This window comes from Rhodnius prolixus, unplaced genomic scaffold, assembly GCF_049639745.1.
Source record: "Rhodnius prolixus isolate KJV_2025 unplaced genomic scaffold, Rpr scaffold_1, whole genome shotgun sequence".
Lineage (NCBI taxonomy): Eukaryota > Metazoa > Arthropoda > Insecta > Hemiptera > Reduviidae > Rhodnius > Rhodnius prolixus.
In genome coordinates this window covers 6,944,090-6,960,566 of record NW_027411581.1, presented here as the reverse complement: position 1 = coordinate 6,960,566, position 16,477 = coordinate 6,944,090, and the positions used below count along the sequence as shown (strand labels likewise).

The following is a 16,477-nucleotide window of genomic DNA, read 5'->3' as shown; positions in this document are numbered from 1 at the left end:
GATCAGTTGGTTCAGAAACTTGGTTCAGTTTTTCACTTTTTTTAAATTTTATAGATTTTTTTTTGCCCTACTTTGTTAAGTTTTATTTTTCAAGTTGTACCGATTGTAGTTTGTCTAATGTAGACATTGCCTACATTTATTTTGTAAAAAAGGCATAACCTTTTTTCAAGCTCTAACTAACATACATTACCTTAAATATTCTTCAAGGGCTATGGACATGAAAATTCTCTGAGATGTTAATCTGTTCGATTTTTTAAAAATATAATGTCAAGTTATTAATTACAATAAAAGGAATGATTAGGTACTTGAATTTTATATTTAAGAAATGTAAAGTATTTAAAAAATATATATATATATTTTGACGTAATTTGTTTTGGATGTAACTGTCCTGGAACAGAAAAAATGTATTTATTTATTTATGTTTGCACTGTAATCTTCATAAGATCTACTGAGCCCTGCTATTGGTGCCAGTAAGATTGACCCGCTAACACATTCCCTACAAGATCTCTGATAAGGTTCAGAATCTGAGGAAGTATTATCTTCCTTCACATCTGGTAACTGCACTGGTACTTTCTAGGACCACAACTCCGCAATCTTTCTAAATTGGTGGATGAATTGGAGTGGATGGATGACTTAAGACTTTAGCTCGACTGGCTTCCTCCTCCTGCTTAAGCTCTTCTTGGGAGGAGGAGCTGATCTTTGTCGAATATTCAGGCCTATTAATCTGTTCTGGTTCTCTACACATCCGTGAACCATTCAATCACATGAATCACTAAGGAACTTCAATGCTCCTTTCCATTCTGGTATTAAGACTAAAAGTCCCTTAAAATGCTTCAGTGATTAACAACTCGCTTGGTGTTTGTGGTATACCCTTGCTTTCAAATGTCCTCTCTCTGGAGATTCAAAAAAAAAGTCTTCTTCACTCACAAGATGGAGAGATCGAGGATTAATACCATCTCAGCTGTGGAAAAAGTCTCATTTATTCATAAATTTAGTTTAAACATTATTTCAGTCACTTATCCTGGACCTTTATCTCAACTTTCATTATTTAATTGTAGGTAAGCGATTAGGTCTTATCAGCTAATGAACTATTAGGTTAATTAGAGATCCATATTTTATTTGTAGTCACTAGGAATATTTTAAATGAAGTAAACAAAAAAAAAAAAAATAAAAAAAAAAAAAAATATTAGAAATTTAATATATTAGATTCATAAAAAAAATGTATAGTTCATTATTGCTTTAAATTACCTTAGCCTGCTTTTGCTCAAGTCGCCAATTAACCTTCACAGCTGTTCGTTAGTTTCTTAATGTCGCTAAAAGTTAGTGGATAGTATTTAAATAATTAAAAAAAAGTTACTGCATATGGTTTGTAACTCAGCTATCAGTTGACCTAAGCGAAGACACAATTTCGTTTTGCATTATGAAGTTCAGTTTAACGGTATGTTTTGTTTTCACTTATTTGTTTGTTAATCAATGATAGTTTTTGTTTTCGACCGTTATTAATTGAATGATTTTGGGAGTATTGAGGTACGGTCAATCATTTGTTAATCAATAATTTCTTTATCAGAATATAATTATTTATGAACAGCTCGAGTGAAGTACTTGAACATATTTTTTATTCTAGAGAGGGTTCTTATTGTGATTAACACTTATTCACTACTATTGAATAAGTGTGTAATTGTTTTTAAGTGATGAAATTTGAAAGTTTTATTTTTTTACTAAGTTACTTGCCCTTGATGCAACAATAAGCTAAAGATGCCGCCATTTGGTGTTAAGTCTGGAAGAGTGATGGCTGTTGTCAAATCCTCGGTGATCTAAAAAATATCTTGTTTGGCTCTGTAAAGCGTTGGGTTTGTTTCTTTATTATGTTGAGTTTGCCTGCGGGTATGCTCAACTCAAATTGTTCTACACATACTCTGTATGTATCAGGTGAGCTTAGAGGTTAGAGTGCTAATCCTACGAGGTGGAGCAAGTTAGAGTGAAGCAGGTCGAAGTTGTTGCCGCCATGGGGTAACCTGAGAAACAAAATTTGTAACAATTGATGAAAGGAAGCTGTGATGAACCATCTTCTTGGTTGTGTCTTCTTCTACACGAGGTTGAGGAGAAGGGCATCCATTTCTCGGCTTTGTTGTCTTTCATCTTCCTTGTTATGTTCTTTCACCTGAGACCTCTGCCTCAAATGCTCAGTGTGTACTCTGGTTTCCTCCTATTCCACCAATGCTGCCTATGGTTTCCATTAGTCTAAACAGAGTACCTGAAGAATCAGAACAGAAGACACAGAACCTGTAATATTAACAATTTAAAAAATATTACATTTGCCAAGAAGCTAATAGTTATTTTCTTTTTTCTCTTTTTGTTTGAGCAGTCAGTATTAGTTTGGACAACCATGATGGCTGTATATCTAGAGACCGGAGTGAGTGGTGAAGGCCCTACGATCTTACAAAGTAGAGGACCGCTTAACGTGGACGTTGAGACCAACAGTTTGTACACTTACTATGGCAGCCCCAACATAAACCAGGGTATACCCAGTGCGAATGTAAACGCCCTGAATAGTAATGACCTTTCGAAAAAAAAATGAAAACTTGATTAAAAATAAAGACAATCGAAAATATTCTATTTTTTAATTAAAAATAAATAAATGAATAAAAATGTAAATATACTTTTTTTAAACAAATTATTTTGTTTTCATTATATAATACGATATTTTTCGTCACCATATTCTTTCAGCCTTGTTTCTCCAAATTGCTATTTACGATTTTCGATAAACTGTGTAATCTCCGCGGTTACTACGCATTTAGGTTAAAACAACCTTTGTTGGAAACATTGTTGCCAAGGTAAATTCAATCAACAACACTTTTCGGAGAATAGGTAATAAAGGTTCGCTTTTAAGTGCCATTTCGGCGATAAGAACCGTTCTATTACTTATATACCTACTTCTAAGGAGGATTGAATGAGTTACTAAAATTCTGAGCTTAAAGAAAAGTCCGCAACCTTTACTGATTGGATTTTTCAAGTTTTCTCAAAAATAGCTTCCGGATTGCGCACACAGATCGCACTCGTATTAGTCTATAACTTTAATTTGCTGTGGGAAGAGGAGAGAATTATTTTTAGGGTTAATTCTAGGAAAAGGATGGAAATTTTTCTCTTTATTTTCATTTCAACTGTTGCGTCAATATCAAGCTGTAAGTTAGTAAGAAGTAAATATGTTCCGGATATGTGGAAATTGAAGAAAATTAATGACGTAGAATCTTTGGTAAGAATTATGGTGAAAGTTAAGTCGAACAGATTTTTTCTCGGAGATAAAACCATGTTTTATTTTTTTGTTTTCTAGGATTGGTAAAACTTTATTTTTTACGCCGTAAGATGTGGCGAACTTTTTCTTTAGAAAATAAAATATATAAGAAAAGCAGTAGCTGATTGGTGGGCGTTCTGGATTCCGACTCGGAGATCCTGGGTTCGAAACCAGCTGCTGGCCCTCAGTTTTTTTTCTCTTTCTAGGTGCTTCTTACAGTTCACCGTTCGGGTGATGGAGAGTGTTCTCTGCAAAGAGAGTAAACTGTCTGCAGGCCGTAAATACATTGAGAAAAGCTTCTTGGCGCCGATGAGCTCAGATGTTGACGAGCTTTTAATTAAAAATAGTATTAAAAACAATAAGAGTTTGCTAAAAAATTTATCTATATTATTAATTTTAAATAATTAAAGACACATTTTAAAAAGTTTAATTTTAATTACTTTTCTTTTCATTATGCTTATCATTTTTTTCCCTAAATTAAAAATATTTCAAAATTAATGAACAGTTTCAACGTTAACATTGTGACAACATCATACATACAATGTGTCCAAAATTATCTGTCTTTTCAAAATGTTTTACTAAATAATTATCACCAGTCATAAATCAATTAGACTGAGATATTTACATATCCTGGCCCATATCTATAGTAAATACATTTTTGTGGCCCATTCATTAGGTAAAAAAAAAATAGATAAATAGGTGTAAATAAAAATGTAGCTTTCTGAAGAATTACAACACATTAACATAAGTTGTCATCAAACACGTGCTGTAAGCAATTCGTCAGGTTAGGCTATCGAGAGTTTAATGGATATAAAAATTTTATTAATACTTTTTAGAATAATTACTTTATTCATTAATAAAGTTAACTTATTAATACGTATCTGTAGATTAGGGACAAAAGGGCCAAAATCAACATCCACTTCTTCGGAAAAGTTTTCAGTTTTATTTAAAAATTCAATAAATTAATTCTTCATGATGGTGGCCCAATAATATGGGAAATCTTTGACAGGTTTTCTTTAAAAAAAAAAAAAAACCAATAATTTTTAGTTATATCCATCAAGGAAATACTGAATGTTATCCTCATGGTTGAAGGTCTTGTAGCTGAGTCTGTTAGATGAAGTGAAAAAGAAGTTGAAGTTAAAGAAGGCGTCATCTGAAAAATAGACTGTTTCTCCCAAATGCATGCTCTAAAAAACCCAATTAGTCATGTTAGCACAACATCAGGGCATTAACATATTGATGAATGATCCCAGTTGACGATTTGGACGTTGCAGTGTAGGTTTGATGAACTTTGCAGCCAAACCCAATAATGGATATAATTTCTTCCTTTTCTTTTCCTTTCTTCTGGGCAAAATCAATTTAAAACTAGGTCTATCCTAGTTGCACTATCTAACCCCGGCCTTATTATCAGTTGTCATTCCCCAAAACACCCTTTTTCTGGCCAAACAGCTAAAAGTTTTCAGTTTTTCCTTTCTTCTGGGCAAAATCAATTCAAAACTAGGTCTATCCTAGTTGCACTATCTAACCCCGGCCTTATTATCAGTTGTCATTCCCCAAAACACCCTTTTTCTGGCCAAAAGCTAAAAGTTTTCAGTTTTTCCCTTCTTCTGGGCAAAATCAATTTAAAACTAGGTCTATCATAGTTGCACTATCTAACCCCGGCCTTATTATCAGTTGTCATTCCCCAAAACACCCTTTTTCTGACCAAACAGCTAAAAGTTTTCAGTTTTTCCTTTCTTCTGGGCAAAATCAATTCAAAACTAGGTCTATCCTAGTTGCACTATCTAACCCCGGCCTTATTATCAGTTGTCATTCCCCAAAACACCCTTTTTCTGGCCAAACAGCTAAAAGTTTTCAGTTTTTCCTTTCTTCTGGGCAAAATCAATTCAAAACTAGGTCTATCCTAGTTGCACTATCTAACCCCGGCCTTATTATCAGTTGTCATTCCCCAAAACACCCTTTTTCTGGCCAAACAGCTAAAAGTTTTCAGTTTTTCCTTTCTTCTGGGCAAAATCAATTCAAAACTAGGTCTATCCTAGTTGCACTATCTAACCCCGGCCTTATTATCAGTTGTCATTCCCCAAAACACCCTTTTTCTGGCCAAACAGCTAAAAGTTTTCAGTTTTTCCTTTCTTCTGGGCAAAATCAATTCAAAACTAGGTCTATCCTAGTTGTACTATCTAACCCCGACCTTATTATCAGTTGTCATTCCCCAAAACACCCTTTTTCTGGCCAAACAGCTAAAAGTTTTCAGTTTTTCCTTTCTTCTGGGCAAAATCAATTCAAAACTAGGTCTATCCTAGTTGCACTATCTAACCCCGGCCTTATTATCAGTTGTCATTCCCCAAAACACCCTTTTTCTGGCCAAACAGCTAAAAGTTTTCAGTTTTTCCTTTCTTCTGGGCAAAATCAATTCAAAACTAGGTCTATCCTAGTTGCACTATCTAACCCCGGCCTTATTATCAGTTGTCATTCCCCAAAACACCCTTTTTCTGGCCAAACAGCTAAAAGTTTTCAGTTTTTCCTTTCTTCTGGGCAAAATCAATTCAAAACTAGGTCTATTCTAGTTGTACTATCTAACCCCGACCTTATTATCAGTTGTCATTCCCCAAAACACCCTTTTTCTGGCCAAACAGCTAAAAGTTTTCAGTTTTTCCTTTCTTCTGGGCAAAATCAATTCAAAACTAGGTCTATCCTAGTTGCACTATCTAACCCCGGCCTTATTATCAGTTGTCATTCCCCAAAACACCCTTTTTCTGGCCAAACAGCTAAAAGTTTTCAGTTTTTCCTTTCTTCTGGGCAAAATCAATTCAAAACTAGGTCTATCCTAGTTGTACTATCTAACCCCGGCCTTATTATCAGTTGTCATTCCCCAAAACACCCTTTTACAGGTCAAATAGCTAAAAGTTTTCAGTTTTTCCTCCGCTTTTTTTATATTTTATTTCAAAATTCAGTCCTTCTTAGTTGTTTCATCTATCCCTGGCGTTAATAGTTGTTTCTCCTCAAAATACCCTGGTTCTAGTCAAGGTAGCTAAAAGATTTCAGTTTTCTCTTTGTTTTTTAAAATATTTTTTGTCTAATAATCTCTAGCTGTAAATCTTAGCAGTTCCAGTTCGATCGCTAGAGAACCAGTTGACAGCTGCAATGGCCTCGGTAGTGGCAGTGAATGTGTTGCATGACACATTACTAAATTGGAAATTGGAAATAGGTTTTCCAAAGGGGTAAAGCTCGTGGGTTCGCTTTAGCGACGGGTGATGGTGGGTACGTCAGCGGCAACCAAAAAAAGCAATATGTAATTCCTTATTGAATTTTCACTTTCTTAGTTTCACCGGCCAATTATACTTGTTCTAATTACTCGTATGTGTTGATTATTTTAATGATTTTCTAATCTTAAATTTTTGTTAATTATTTAATTAAAATATTAATTATTGCATACGCCTTTCTTCCTAATTAACTTTCCCTTAATTGGGGGCTCAATTAAATTTATCAATTATTAAATAAGTAATATTTTTTAAATTGGCGTCTAAATTTGAATGAGGTTAATAAAGTTTCAAAATGTTTATTTATTTTAAAAACATTTTCTTGTTATTGTTTCTGTAAAAAAATAGAAAAAAATTTAAATTATGGCCATTTTACAAGTAAGTTGTCCATCTTTTTAAGTTTTGATTTATTGCTTTTAAAAGTGATTTTCAATTAATCTAATGTAATTGTTTGATTTTTGAATGATTAGTGTTATTTTTAACGAATCAATCCCATTTTGAATGGGCCAGTGGGCTGTTTTGAAAGAATCTGACATGATTTGAGGGATTCTCTTTCCACTTTTTTTTTTGTATTTTAATCAAATCAGTCCTATATAAAACAAGTCATTCGCCGTAATGAACGAGTATCTCTGTTATGTACAAGTCGGTACCATTTTAAACACGTCAGTTTTATATAAAACGAATCAGACCTTGTTTTGAATGAGTCTGTTCCATTTTTAACCTATTACAGACCTTTTTAACCGAGACAATTTTGTTTTTCAATGAGTCAGCCTTGTTTTATTTTATGTGTAGTCTAATATTGTGTGCTGTAACCAATATAACAATACGAATCCATATGGAGTAAAGATCTGGGCAATGACTTCCTGCAGCTTTTAAGCTCCATCTGAATTGTTGGGCATCTTTGGTCCAATAATGGAAATGGTGAGGACATCAGCGATTGGGCTGACTGAATTTAGGTCCCCTCTTCACCGGAAAGTCTACAGCTTCATTTCCGGCTAGTCGAATTGAGTAAGAAACCATTGTAGGTTTATATTTCTACCTTTTTATTCTAATACCTTCAGTAATTTCTTGTACTCTCGAGGAATAAACGTTTCAAGCTTTTACGGGCTAGAAGTGGCGACAATAACTGCTTGAGAATCAACAATTATCTCAGTCGGTTTCCCATTTGTTACTTACTTCATATATAAAAAGTAAAGACTTTTTTAAGTATTTATTTTATTTATTTTTTGTCATTATTAAAGGCGCATTGACATCTGTCGCCATTGGCGCCTGGAGATTTTTTAGAGCATTGCCTACTTTTGGACAGTGTTCTCTCTATAAATACTCCATCACCGAACGGTGAGAAGCTCCCTAGAAAGAGAAAATTTAAGGAAAGCATTCATCTTCTAGTCTGGAGTTTTCCTTTTTTTGACTTATCCCATCAGATGAAGAACAATTTAATTCATATCAGGGTTGTTTTTTTTACATGAATTTTGATGCTCTGAACAAATTGTTGTAGATGGTAATTATCTCAATTTTGATTGGAACTTCAGTAGCCAATTACGACATAATAGCCCATCAACTTGGTTATCCAATGAGATTTCTCTATACCTATCCGATGGCCTACCCGATGACTTTTCCGGAGCCGATATTCATGCCACCTCTGGACCGTTCACCGCCTGTGGTCACAGCCATTAATAATAACGATAGGACACGAAATCCAAAATTCTTCCAATCTTCAGCACCCAAATTCCAGAATATGCAAACCACTAGATCAGGTGCGAATCATTATGGTAACACCGTTGCTTCATAGCTGAATCAATGTCATATTGAAGGTGGAATGATAATGTGAGTAGAAGATTCATGAATGCCAGTTTGTTTTACTTGAAAACATTTTTCCCTATTCTTTAACTTACAAATAACAAATTTTCTCCTCATGTTTAGAGAGATGGTAAAGCAAAGTACAACCGGTTTACAGCTGTAACAGTTCGAAGTGACCGTTGGAGATACACAAAACTCACAATTTTCATTTATTGTTTTTTTCATTTAGTAATTATTAAAATAAATATGGTCATACACAATGTGTTTTTATAATCAAATAGCATTTGAATCAATGTACTTCGCCCAACATTTTACAATGTACAGATTATTTCTCTTAAGTGTGCTACTAGACGGTTACAAAAAATACCATCCACGTCTTCTAGCGCCTCTTCAATTTGTGTGAATACTTTCCATTTTTGAATTACTTCTGATATGAGCTTGAATTGGATGTTTATTCCAACAATTCGAAATCCTCAGTTGTGATTTTATTTTAATTCTATTGATAATTTGTCTCTCGTGGAGAGTTCGCATGACTTTACTAATAGAAAGAACAATCTTGATTCATCAGGCTATTTCTAAAAGAAGAATGTTTTTCCGTTTCCTTTCTATAAAAGAAACTGGTTCGAAGGAGACGTTCTTCTTCGAAGAGGAGTTTCACTCTGAGCCCTTATTCTACAACCCCAGGTTACCAACCTTTAAGGACTTTTTTTTTTTTTACTTTGGAGATTTATTATATCATGTCGGCCACATTGCCTGACCTCCTCGAACAGAATGGAGTTCTGAGAATAATAATAAATAAATATAAAGAATAATAAATAAAACTGACTGAGAATAAATAGTCAAGTAGGTGATATGGAAAAAAAAACACAAAAACAAGGGTTTTAATGAGTAGAATAGGTATATTTGCCCACCATTGCCAAGTGTAAGAACAATTCACTATATAACTGCTCAGGCATGTAACCAAAATATCCGCTAGATGGCATAGACTGCACTAGTTGGCTATATTTTATTTCAATGTTGAAGCTCTAACTGACCGTTGCGCTACAATACTGTAAAGTTTTTACTGTAAAACTGGTTAATTAGTTATTAATTTAGTAGTTCGTATACTGATTCTCTGCGTGGCCAATTCAGCTCCGATTCGTTCAGTTGGCTACCGCTCTTGTGAATACCAAAATCTTTACTTCTCGCATCTGTTTCATCCATTTTTCTTGTGCTGGTTTAACCATTGTATATAGTTTTCCTTTAATTTTAAGTTTGAATTATTATTTCTAAGTTTTACTTTAGAAATAAGGTTTATTTCTATTTTCTTTTTCCCAGTTGCTTTGTTTTGAGTTCTATTTTATTCTCTATCAATAAAAGTGTTGTTTTAGTTGTATTTCAATTAAGAGAGAGTGTATAATTTTATCTTCACTTCGTCTACAATTTTCCTTCATAGGAACTGTAGGTTATCCCATCTGTGGCACTCTTTAAAGGAGTTTGTTTGGAATTAGCTAAGAGTTTCGTTGTCGGATATCTTCAGGTATCTGGCGCCACGAAGCCAGAAGGATCCACTCTCTCCTAACAGGTGACAGCTCACCCACTGCTACTGCCTTGAGAAGAGACGTCTGGGATAACCATTACCCCCCAACCCAGTCACATTTTCAAATCTCACACAGATGGCTTCCTTGCCCACCTCATGGATGCCGAAATGTGAGCTTGATGATTCACTAAATTTCTAGTTAAGAGGCTAGTTTTCAAACTATCTTTTTAAGCCTGGGAAAAGGTACTCCTTGGAGGTAGAATACGGATTTTGTGCCTCTACAAGAAGTTGTCTCTTGCCAAATCTTGTTACCGCGCAATTAACGAATAAAAAATAACAAAGTAATATGACTCCATTAGTCAGGGCAGTAAATGTTAGGAGAGATTTATTGCAAAAAATGAATATTTACAATTTTTTTTAAAAAAAAAAAAGAAACAAAAAGTAACATGATAACAAGTTATCCATAATATCCTCCATAATAAGGGTAACCATAGTGTCCATAGTGACCGTGTCCATAGCCATAACGTGGGTAACCATAGCCTCCTGGAAATTAGAGAATACCAACTTTACATCTTAAACAATAGTTAATACACATTTATTGTTCTCTTTTTTTCTTTTCTTTTTTTTAAGAGACACAAAAATAGAAAAACCATGGCACTAACCATAACCATAATAACCATGAGAATGTGGCCAGCCAAATCTCGAATAGCCTCCATAGTAACCGCTACCATACAATCCTCCTAGATACGGGCTAGCATAGCCAAAGCCATAGGTGCTGTCAGTTTGTAGATCAGCGTCGGCAGCATTCTCTCTCTTTTTCAGCGTTGTCTCGGCCAGTAAGCATGTTGCCATGCTTAGAAGTAACTATTCAAACAAGACAGAGAGAGAAAAAGAAAGAAGAAAGATATAATTTATTCAATTACACTTGATTGTGACAACTGTGTGGGAAAAGTAACTTACTGAATTATATAAGTTACATAAGGGCAATTTAGTTGCATTCAATTACATTTTAAGTTATTTTCCTCACATTTAAAAGTGAATTCATTTATTATTCGAAAAAAAACAGGTTTGAACATGCATTACTTTTTTTTTCGCAAATTTGTAACTTACACTATTTTTTCAAAATTTTATTTTTAAACTTAATCATTACTAACACTCCAACAATTTTGCAGGAAACTTAGATTAAGGCGATTTAGATTGCGAAATGAAAGAAATACCTATTTCTAAAGTACTATTTCGGTAAAATGAACGGTCTTTCGGTTCTGGGTTTTGTGTACTTACTATTAAAAAAAGTTAAACGTGTGTCTATACTTCCAATTTGAATAAAATTTTCATTTCTAAGATTTTTCCAACAATCCTACAAATGATTTTTCTGTAAATTTATTGTATAAACTGCATTTATTTATTTATTGTTTTTTGAGGCACGTCAACATCTGAGCTCGTTGACGATCGGAACTTTCATCAGTGCACTGCCGGCCTCAGGAGAGCATTCTCTCGTTACGGACAACATTGTCCATCACCGGAAATCTTGAGATCCGGCAGCTGGATCTCCGAGTGGGAATCCAATACGCTACACACTGAGCTAATTCCTACCTAAAACACTTTATTATTTTAGGGTTGTGGTAAGAGTAAATGGCGTTACTGTCTTCCGTTCCAAAATTTTGGCAGAAAAAGCACGGAGAAATAAAAAAATTAATTGAATAAAAGAATTTAGGTGAAGGGTCAGAGGAAATTATTTTAAGTAAAACATTTTTCTAATAGATTATCAAGAAAATGGATTTCTAAGTCTTTTTGAAGGGTGATTTTTGCACTGCAAGGTTGATGCGTAGTGAGGGTACATTTAAATTGACTTAGAACATGGGACTGGACTACAGCCCATTGCAGCGCTGTCCTTTAATGCACCTTAGCATAATTATGACTTGTGGTGGGGTAACCTTGGAATTAGAATTGCTCTTTTGTACTTAAAACCGGTTCTGCGCTTTGTGTACGTGTACTTTAAGGGAATCCCATCTTTTATTATTATTTTATTTTTTTTTAACGATTTAAGACGCGTCAACATCTAAGGTTATTGGCGCCCGGAGCTTTTTTCAGTGCACTGCCGGCCTCCGGACAGTGTTCTCTCGTTACAGACAACACTGTCCATCACCGGATAGTGAGCTGTAAGAAGCTCCTAGAAGAGAAAATCTAAGGGTCAGCAGCTGGAATCGAACCTGGGACCTCCGCGTGGGAGTCCAGTATGCTAACATAGCTAATCCCTTCCCTAATCCCATCTTTAAAACATGTCAAAATTCTTTAGTTCCATGTATCTTACATTCACTGACCTTTGATGTAAAGAACTGGACAAACTAACTTTAAAGAATAACTTTAAAGAAATCTTGGTATTAGGTTTTATTAAAGACAAATAGAAATAACATTTCTTCGAAGAAGCGGAAGTAATTTCGAAATTATTGACTTTAACATTAATAAAAACATGCAGGAAGCCTGCATAAAAAATGCATTTAAATACTGCATTTGGTTAGAGGCGAGACCTGTAAAGCTTAATATGTATTGTGGTACTGGGTTCGATTCCCAGTCTTAGGCCTTGGATTTTATTTAATGGTTAATAAAAGAAATTTATAGTAAAGTATGTTTTCTAGTCGCCTCCGTCCACCACACCTAATCTGGTAGTTGGATATAAAGCCCGCCTGAAAAAAAATAGGCAATCACTTTACTTATATGCATTTGGTTGTGCAACAAACATATTTCTCATCAAAAAACCCTCATTTATTAAGAGAAATTTTCTGGCTTAAAATATTATATAAAGTTCTGGATTTTTTATTTTACTCAAGATACAGTACAGGAAGATGCAAAAAGAGGAAGTATTACGATCGTAATTACTGAAAATTACTGAAAAAAATAATAATTCAGGAATTGTCACATTCGGAAAAATCCCATTTTTTTAAAAAAACTCGAAATCTTAGAAACTCATTTAGTCCTCATAATACTGGAAATAAAATTGGACTATAAAAATTTCATTACAGAGGCATTTTATGGGAAACGTAAACCAACTTATGTCACCCAAAAAGCGCGCTAAAACCCATTTTCCAAGAAATATTTTGAAATAAATGGTTTAGATCTTCTACGTAATGAGTTCAGAGAATAGTTGACTACAGGAATGCAAAAAAGAAGTACTCAATGGTGTGCTTGATTAGGATGTGAAGGAAAGGATGTCCCTCAAAGATCAAAGTGGAAGGGACAGCCTGCAGAAGGATCTAAGAAAAATAAAGCAAGCTGCTAAAAAAAAGAAGAAAGATAGCTGGCAACCGTTGAGAAGAAGTAGAGGTCGTTTTTTGGACAAAGAATGGTGAAAGGAAGTCTTCTACTGAATGGATATATCCGGTTGTGAGATTTGAAGTTAAATGAACAATTTTGCGTCCATTGAATATTATTTTTGTTCTACACACTCTCTTACAAAAACCACTTTTCGGAATTGGTAAAAGAGGGCATTTCTGGGGGGAAAAAAACTCGATATCTATCGAAACTTTGGCTCGCTTGTAATACTTTCATGACTAAATAGTTGAGCGAAAAGAATTTCCTTCTTTAAAAATAGTAATACAAAAATTTTGTACTTACGATCACTTTTAGATAAGCCATAACTGTAGTAAAAAATTATTTTACAAAAATGGAAAATAATATAAAATAATTGGAGAGAATTAAAAACAAAAAAATAGCTGATGTTACTAGAAGTGATTCTGATAAAAACCTGAGATACTTTGACCAGGAAATCTTCTCTGCTATCTATATATATGTGTATACATCGGGTAGAGGGAACTACGTACCACGCTCACTAAAAAGAGATAGAAAAAAAAAACGTACCAACGAACTTCTATGTCATTGACCATGAAACTTACCACAAGACATTTCGTAATTCTTCAATGGTACACACAAGAAATAATAAATAAATAAATTGAAGAAAAAAAAACAACAAGAAACAAGGTTATATGTATCTGTAAACGATTTTGCTTCTTTCAAAAGAATTGTTGACTGTATTGATTTTAGTTAATTATTCTTAATGTTACGTGTTAATGAAGAATTTCACACATTAAAATCAATAAAGATTTTTTGTTTTGTTTTATAATTCATTCAGAATTCCAACGGAAGTATTAAATCAAATTATCTTTGTTAATTTATTAAATTATTCTAATTAAATAATCAAGGGCAAGAAGGTAGCCACGGTAGCCGAGCGGTTTAGAGGAGACCCGTGTAGCTAAGATTGTATTGTAGGTAGTAGGTTCGATTCCCGGTTTAGCTGTTGGATTTTATTTATTAATATAAAAACTTTGTAGTAAAGTCAGTTTGCAAGTCGCCTCCGTCTGTGACACCTAATTGGTAGTTGGACGTAAAGGGCGCCTGAAAAAAAATAGGCATTACTCTACTTTTTTCATTTAATCAGAGGCAAGTATGATCAATATACTTTTCCTTACTATAATTTTTCCGCAGTCTTGGAATGTATAATGGAATATTATAAACGGTTTCGGCAAGAAATCATCTAAGCATTGGTACTATGTTTTAGTTTTAAGAATGAAATTGGAATCAAAGGTTAGACTGAATAAAGCTGTTACTTTAAAGCACCCTACTCTACACGGTACCGTTGGTGGCAGTTACTTTTACTGGAAAATTAGAAAAGCTTCAGCAATCCTTCAAGAAAATGTTTTTAATGTCCCCAAAAAGGTCTCCTATAAATGCTGAGGTGAGGTAATACTTAAAGAAGTATTCCATGAGTGGCTAAACGATTAACTGAAGTAACTGCGCAGTTCTATGCAGTGAAACCTATAGTATTTTTACAGAGAACTGGGAATCTAGTTTCTTCCGTCAAATGACAGTTAAAGAGAGGAAGTTTCTTATTTTCTCTCTCCCCTTTTCTTTGTTTATCGATGATCTTCCTGGTGTGCTGTAGTTGTTGGTAACTTGAAGAACGATTACCTCCTATGATGACTTGGTAATTATTTTCAATTAAAAAAGAAACTTTAGAGATATTTGTTCGGATCTATGAAGTAAGGTTCAAGAATCAGTCAAGGGAGTAATTGTTGACATTCACAGAGTTAATGCACTTAGTCAGCGGAAGTTCTGGGGGTTCTTTTGATCTTGATTTCCCACTCGCTGACACTTGCCCATGCATGTGGGTTTGAGACGAAACGACATAAGTGTTCGTGCAGTTAGGACTGGGACATCCACAACGACGTCAAGTTCCTGAAGGAATAAATCTTCATAATGTTTTCTCATTGCCTGCTTCTAGGAGCAGTTGAGAGGATCAACAGGGAGCCATAGACAGATTTGAACATCTACGCTAATCCACAGCATAAATCAATTCAGATGTATGCTAAATAACAAGTAAAACGGTACCAAATCATCAGTTCAGAATGCAAAACCTTTAACGGAAATAACATCTCCGTAGTATGAAAATATTCATGACCTTGTTCGGACTCATGAACTTATATAATAAATTTTATTAGTATTCAAAATCATACGTAATCAAATGCGTGTTTGCGTCCAAGTTAATATTAAAATTTTCCTTTTCCAGCATTATCTACCTGTTTAAAAGGTTGATCTTATCAGCATTATCATGACTTAAATTCTTAATTAAGTAGACCAAATTAGTAATGTTATGAAATATTGAGAAACTCCACAATAACTTCGTTTGGAACGGAAATAGCTCGTAGATGGAAGTCCAAATGGACAATGTTACAAGGGAAACGAAGGGTTTAGTGTTAAATTGATCAGACATACCTGTACAACCCTCTACACTACTCTGTACATATGCAGACGACACAGCCTGTCCACCTGTCCTCTTCAACAGCAATCCTCTTCTTTGTACAGATCTGTTGCGCTACCTTGGGCTCTTTATAGACAAAAGACTCACATGGAATCCACATACTAGACTTAAAAAAGACAAGCAATGACGGAACGTGCGAAACTGCTTTACAGACTACTTGGACGATGCTCCAAATTGCCCATTGAACTCAAACGCTTAATATACAGTACTATCCTCAAATCTATGCGGACTTACGGACTAGAGCTGTGGGGTTCAGCCAAACCTACAAACATACAGACTGTACAGACATTTCAATCAAAACGACTTCGACAGATAGCTGACGCTCCTTTCTACGTGACTAACCTCACTCTTCACAACGACCTCAACATTCCCTTCGCATACCAACCCACCAAGACTAAATATCTAAAATTCTATACTGCTCTCTCCACTTGCTTCAATCCTCTAGTACAGTCTCTCGCCTCCTCTGACATGCCTAACAATAAGCGCCGACTGAATCGCCAATGGCCCCGCGACTTCCTCGCAGTCTGAAGGCCTAAAAATCATATCCAGTAGAGAGTGCTACCGCTGGGCAGTTTCTTTTCTCCTGCCTTTCACGCATCCATTTATCCTTCATTCTCCCTATTTACTTATTGTATATTATATTGTACAGATTGTAAATAACGAAATAAATTAAAAAAAAAAAAAGTGTTAAATTGCTTTTACTCTAATTACTTTAACTTTAAATTGCTTTTACTCTGATTAATTTTACTTTAAATTACTTCTAGATATTTTATTAGAGATTGATATATTTTTTT

The 16,477-nt window shown here is 34.4% G+C and overlaps 1 protein-coding gene and 1 long non-coding RNA gene across 2 annotated transcripts; one reads left to right on the top strand and one right to left on the bottom strand.

The window, feature by feature from the left end:
* The first annotated feature begins 1,282 nt into the window (after nt 1–1,282).
* LOC141451220 (uncharacterized) lies at nt 1,283–2,674 on the top strand. The gene is made up of 2 exons (XR_012456633.1): nt 1,283–1,438; nt 2,366–2,674. It is a non-coding gene; the product is annotated as an uncharacterized lncRNA (long non-coding RNA).
* A 7,565-nt stretch (nt 2,675–10,239) lies between these two features.
* On the bottom strand, nt 10,240–13,644 carry LOC141453449 (uncharacterized). Its single transcript, XM_074126728.1, has 3 exons — nt 13,484–13,644; nt 10,534–10,735; nt 10,240–10,414 (listed from the first exon to the last, which is right to left on the bottom strand). Exons 1-3 carry the CDS (start codon nt 13,502–13,504, stop codon nt 10,329–10,331), a joined length of 309 nt encoding a protein of 102 aa, XP_073982829.1. The 5' UTR covers nt 13,505–13,644; the 3' UTR covers nt 10,240–10,328.
* Between the last annotated feature and the right edge of the window lie 2,833 nt (nt 13,645–16,477).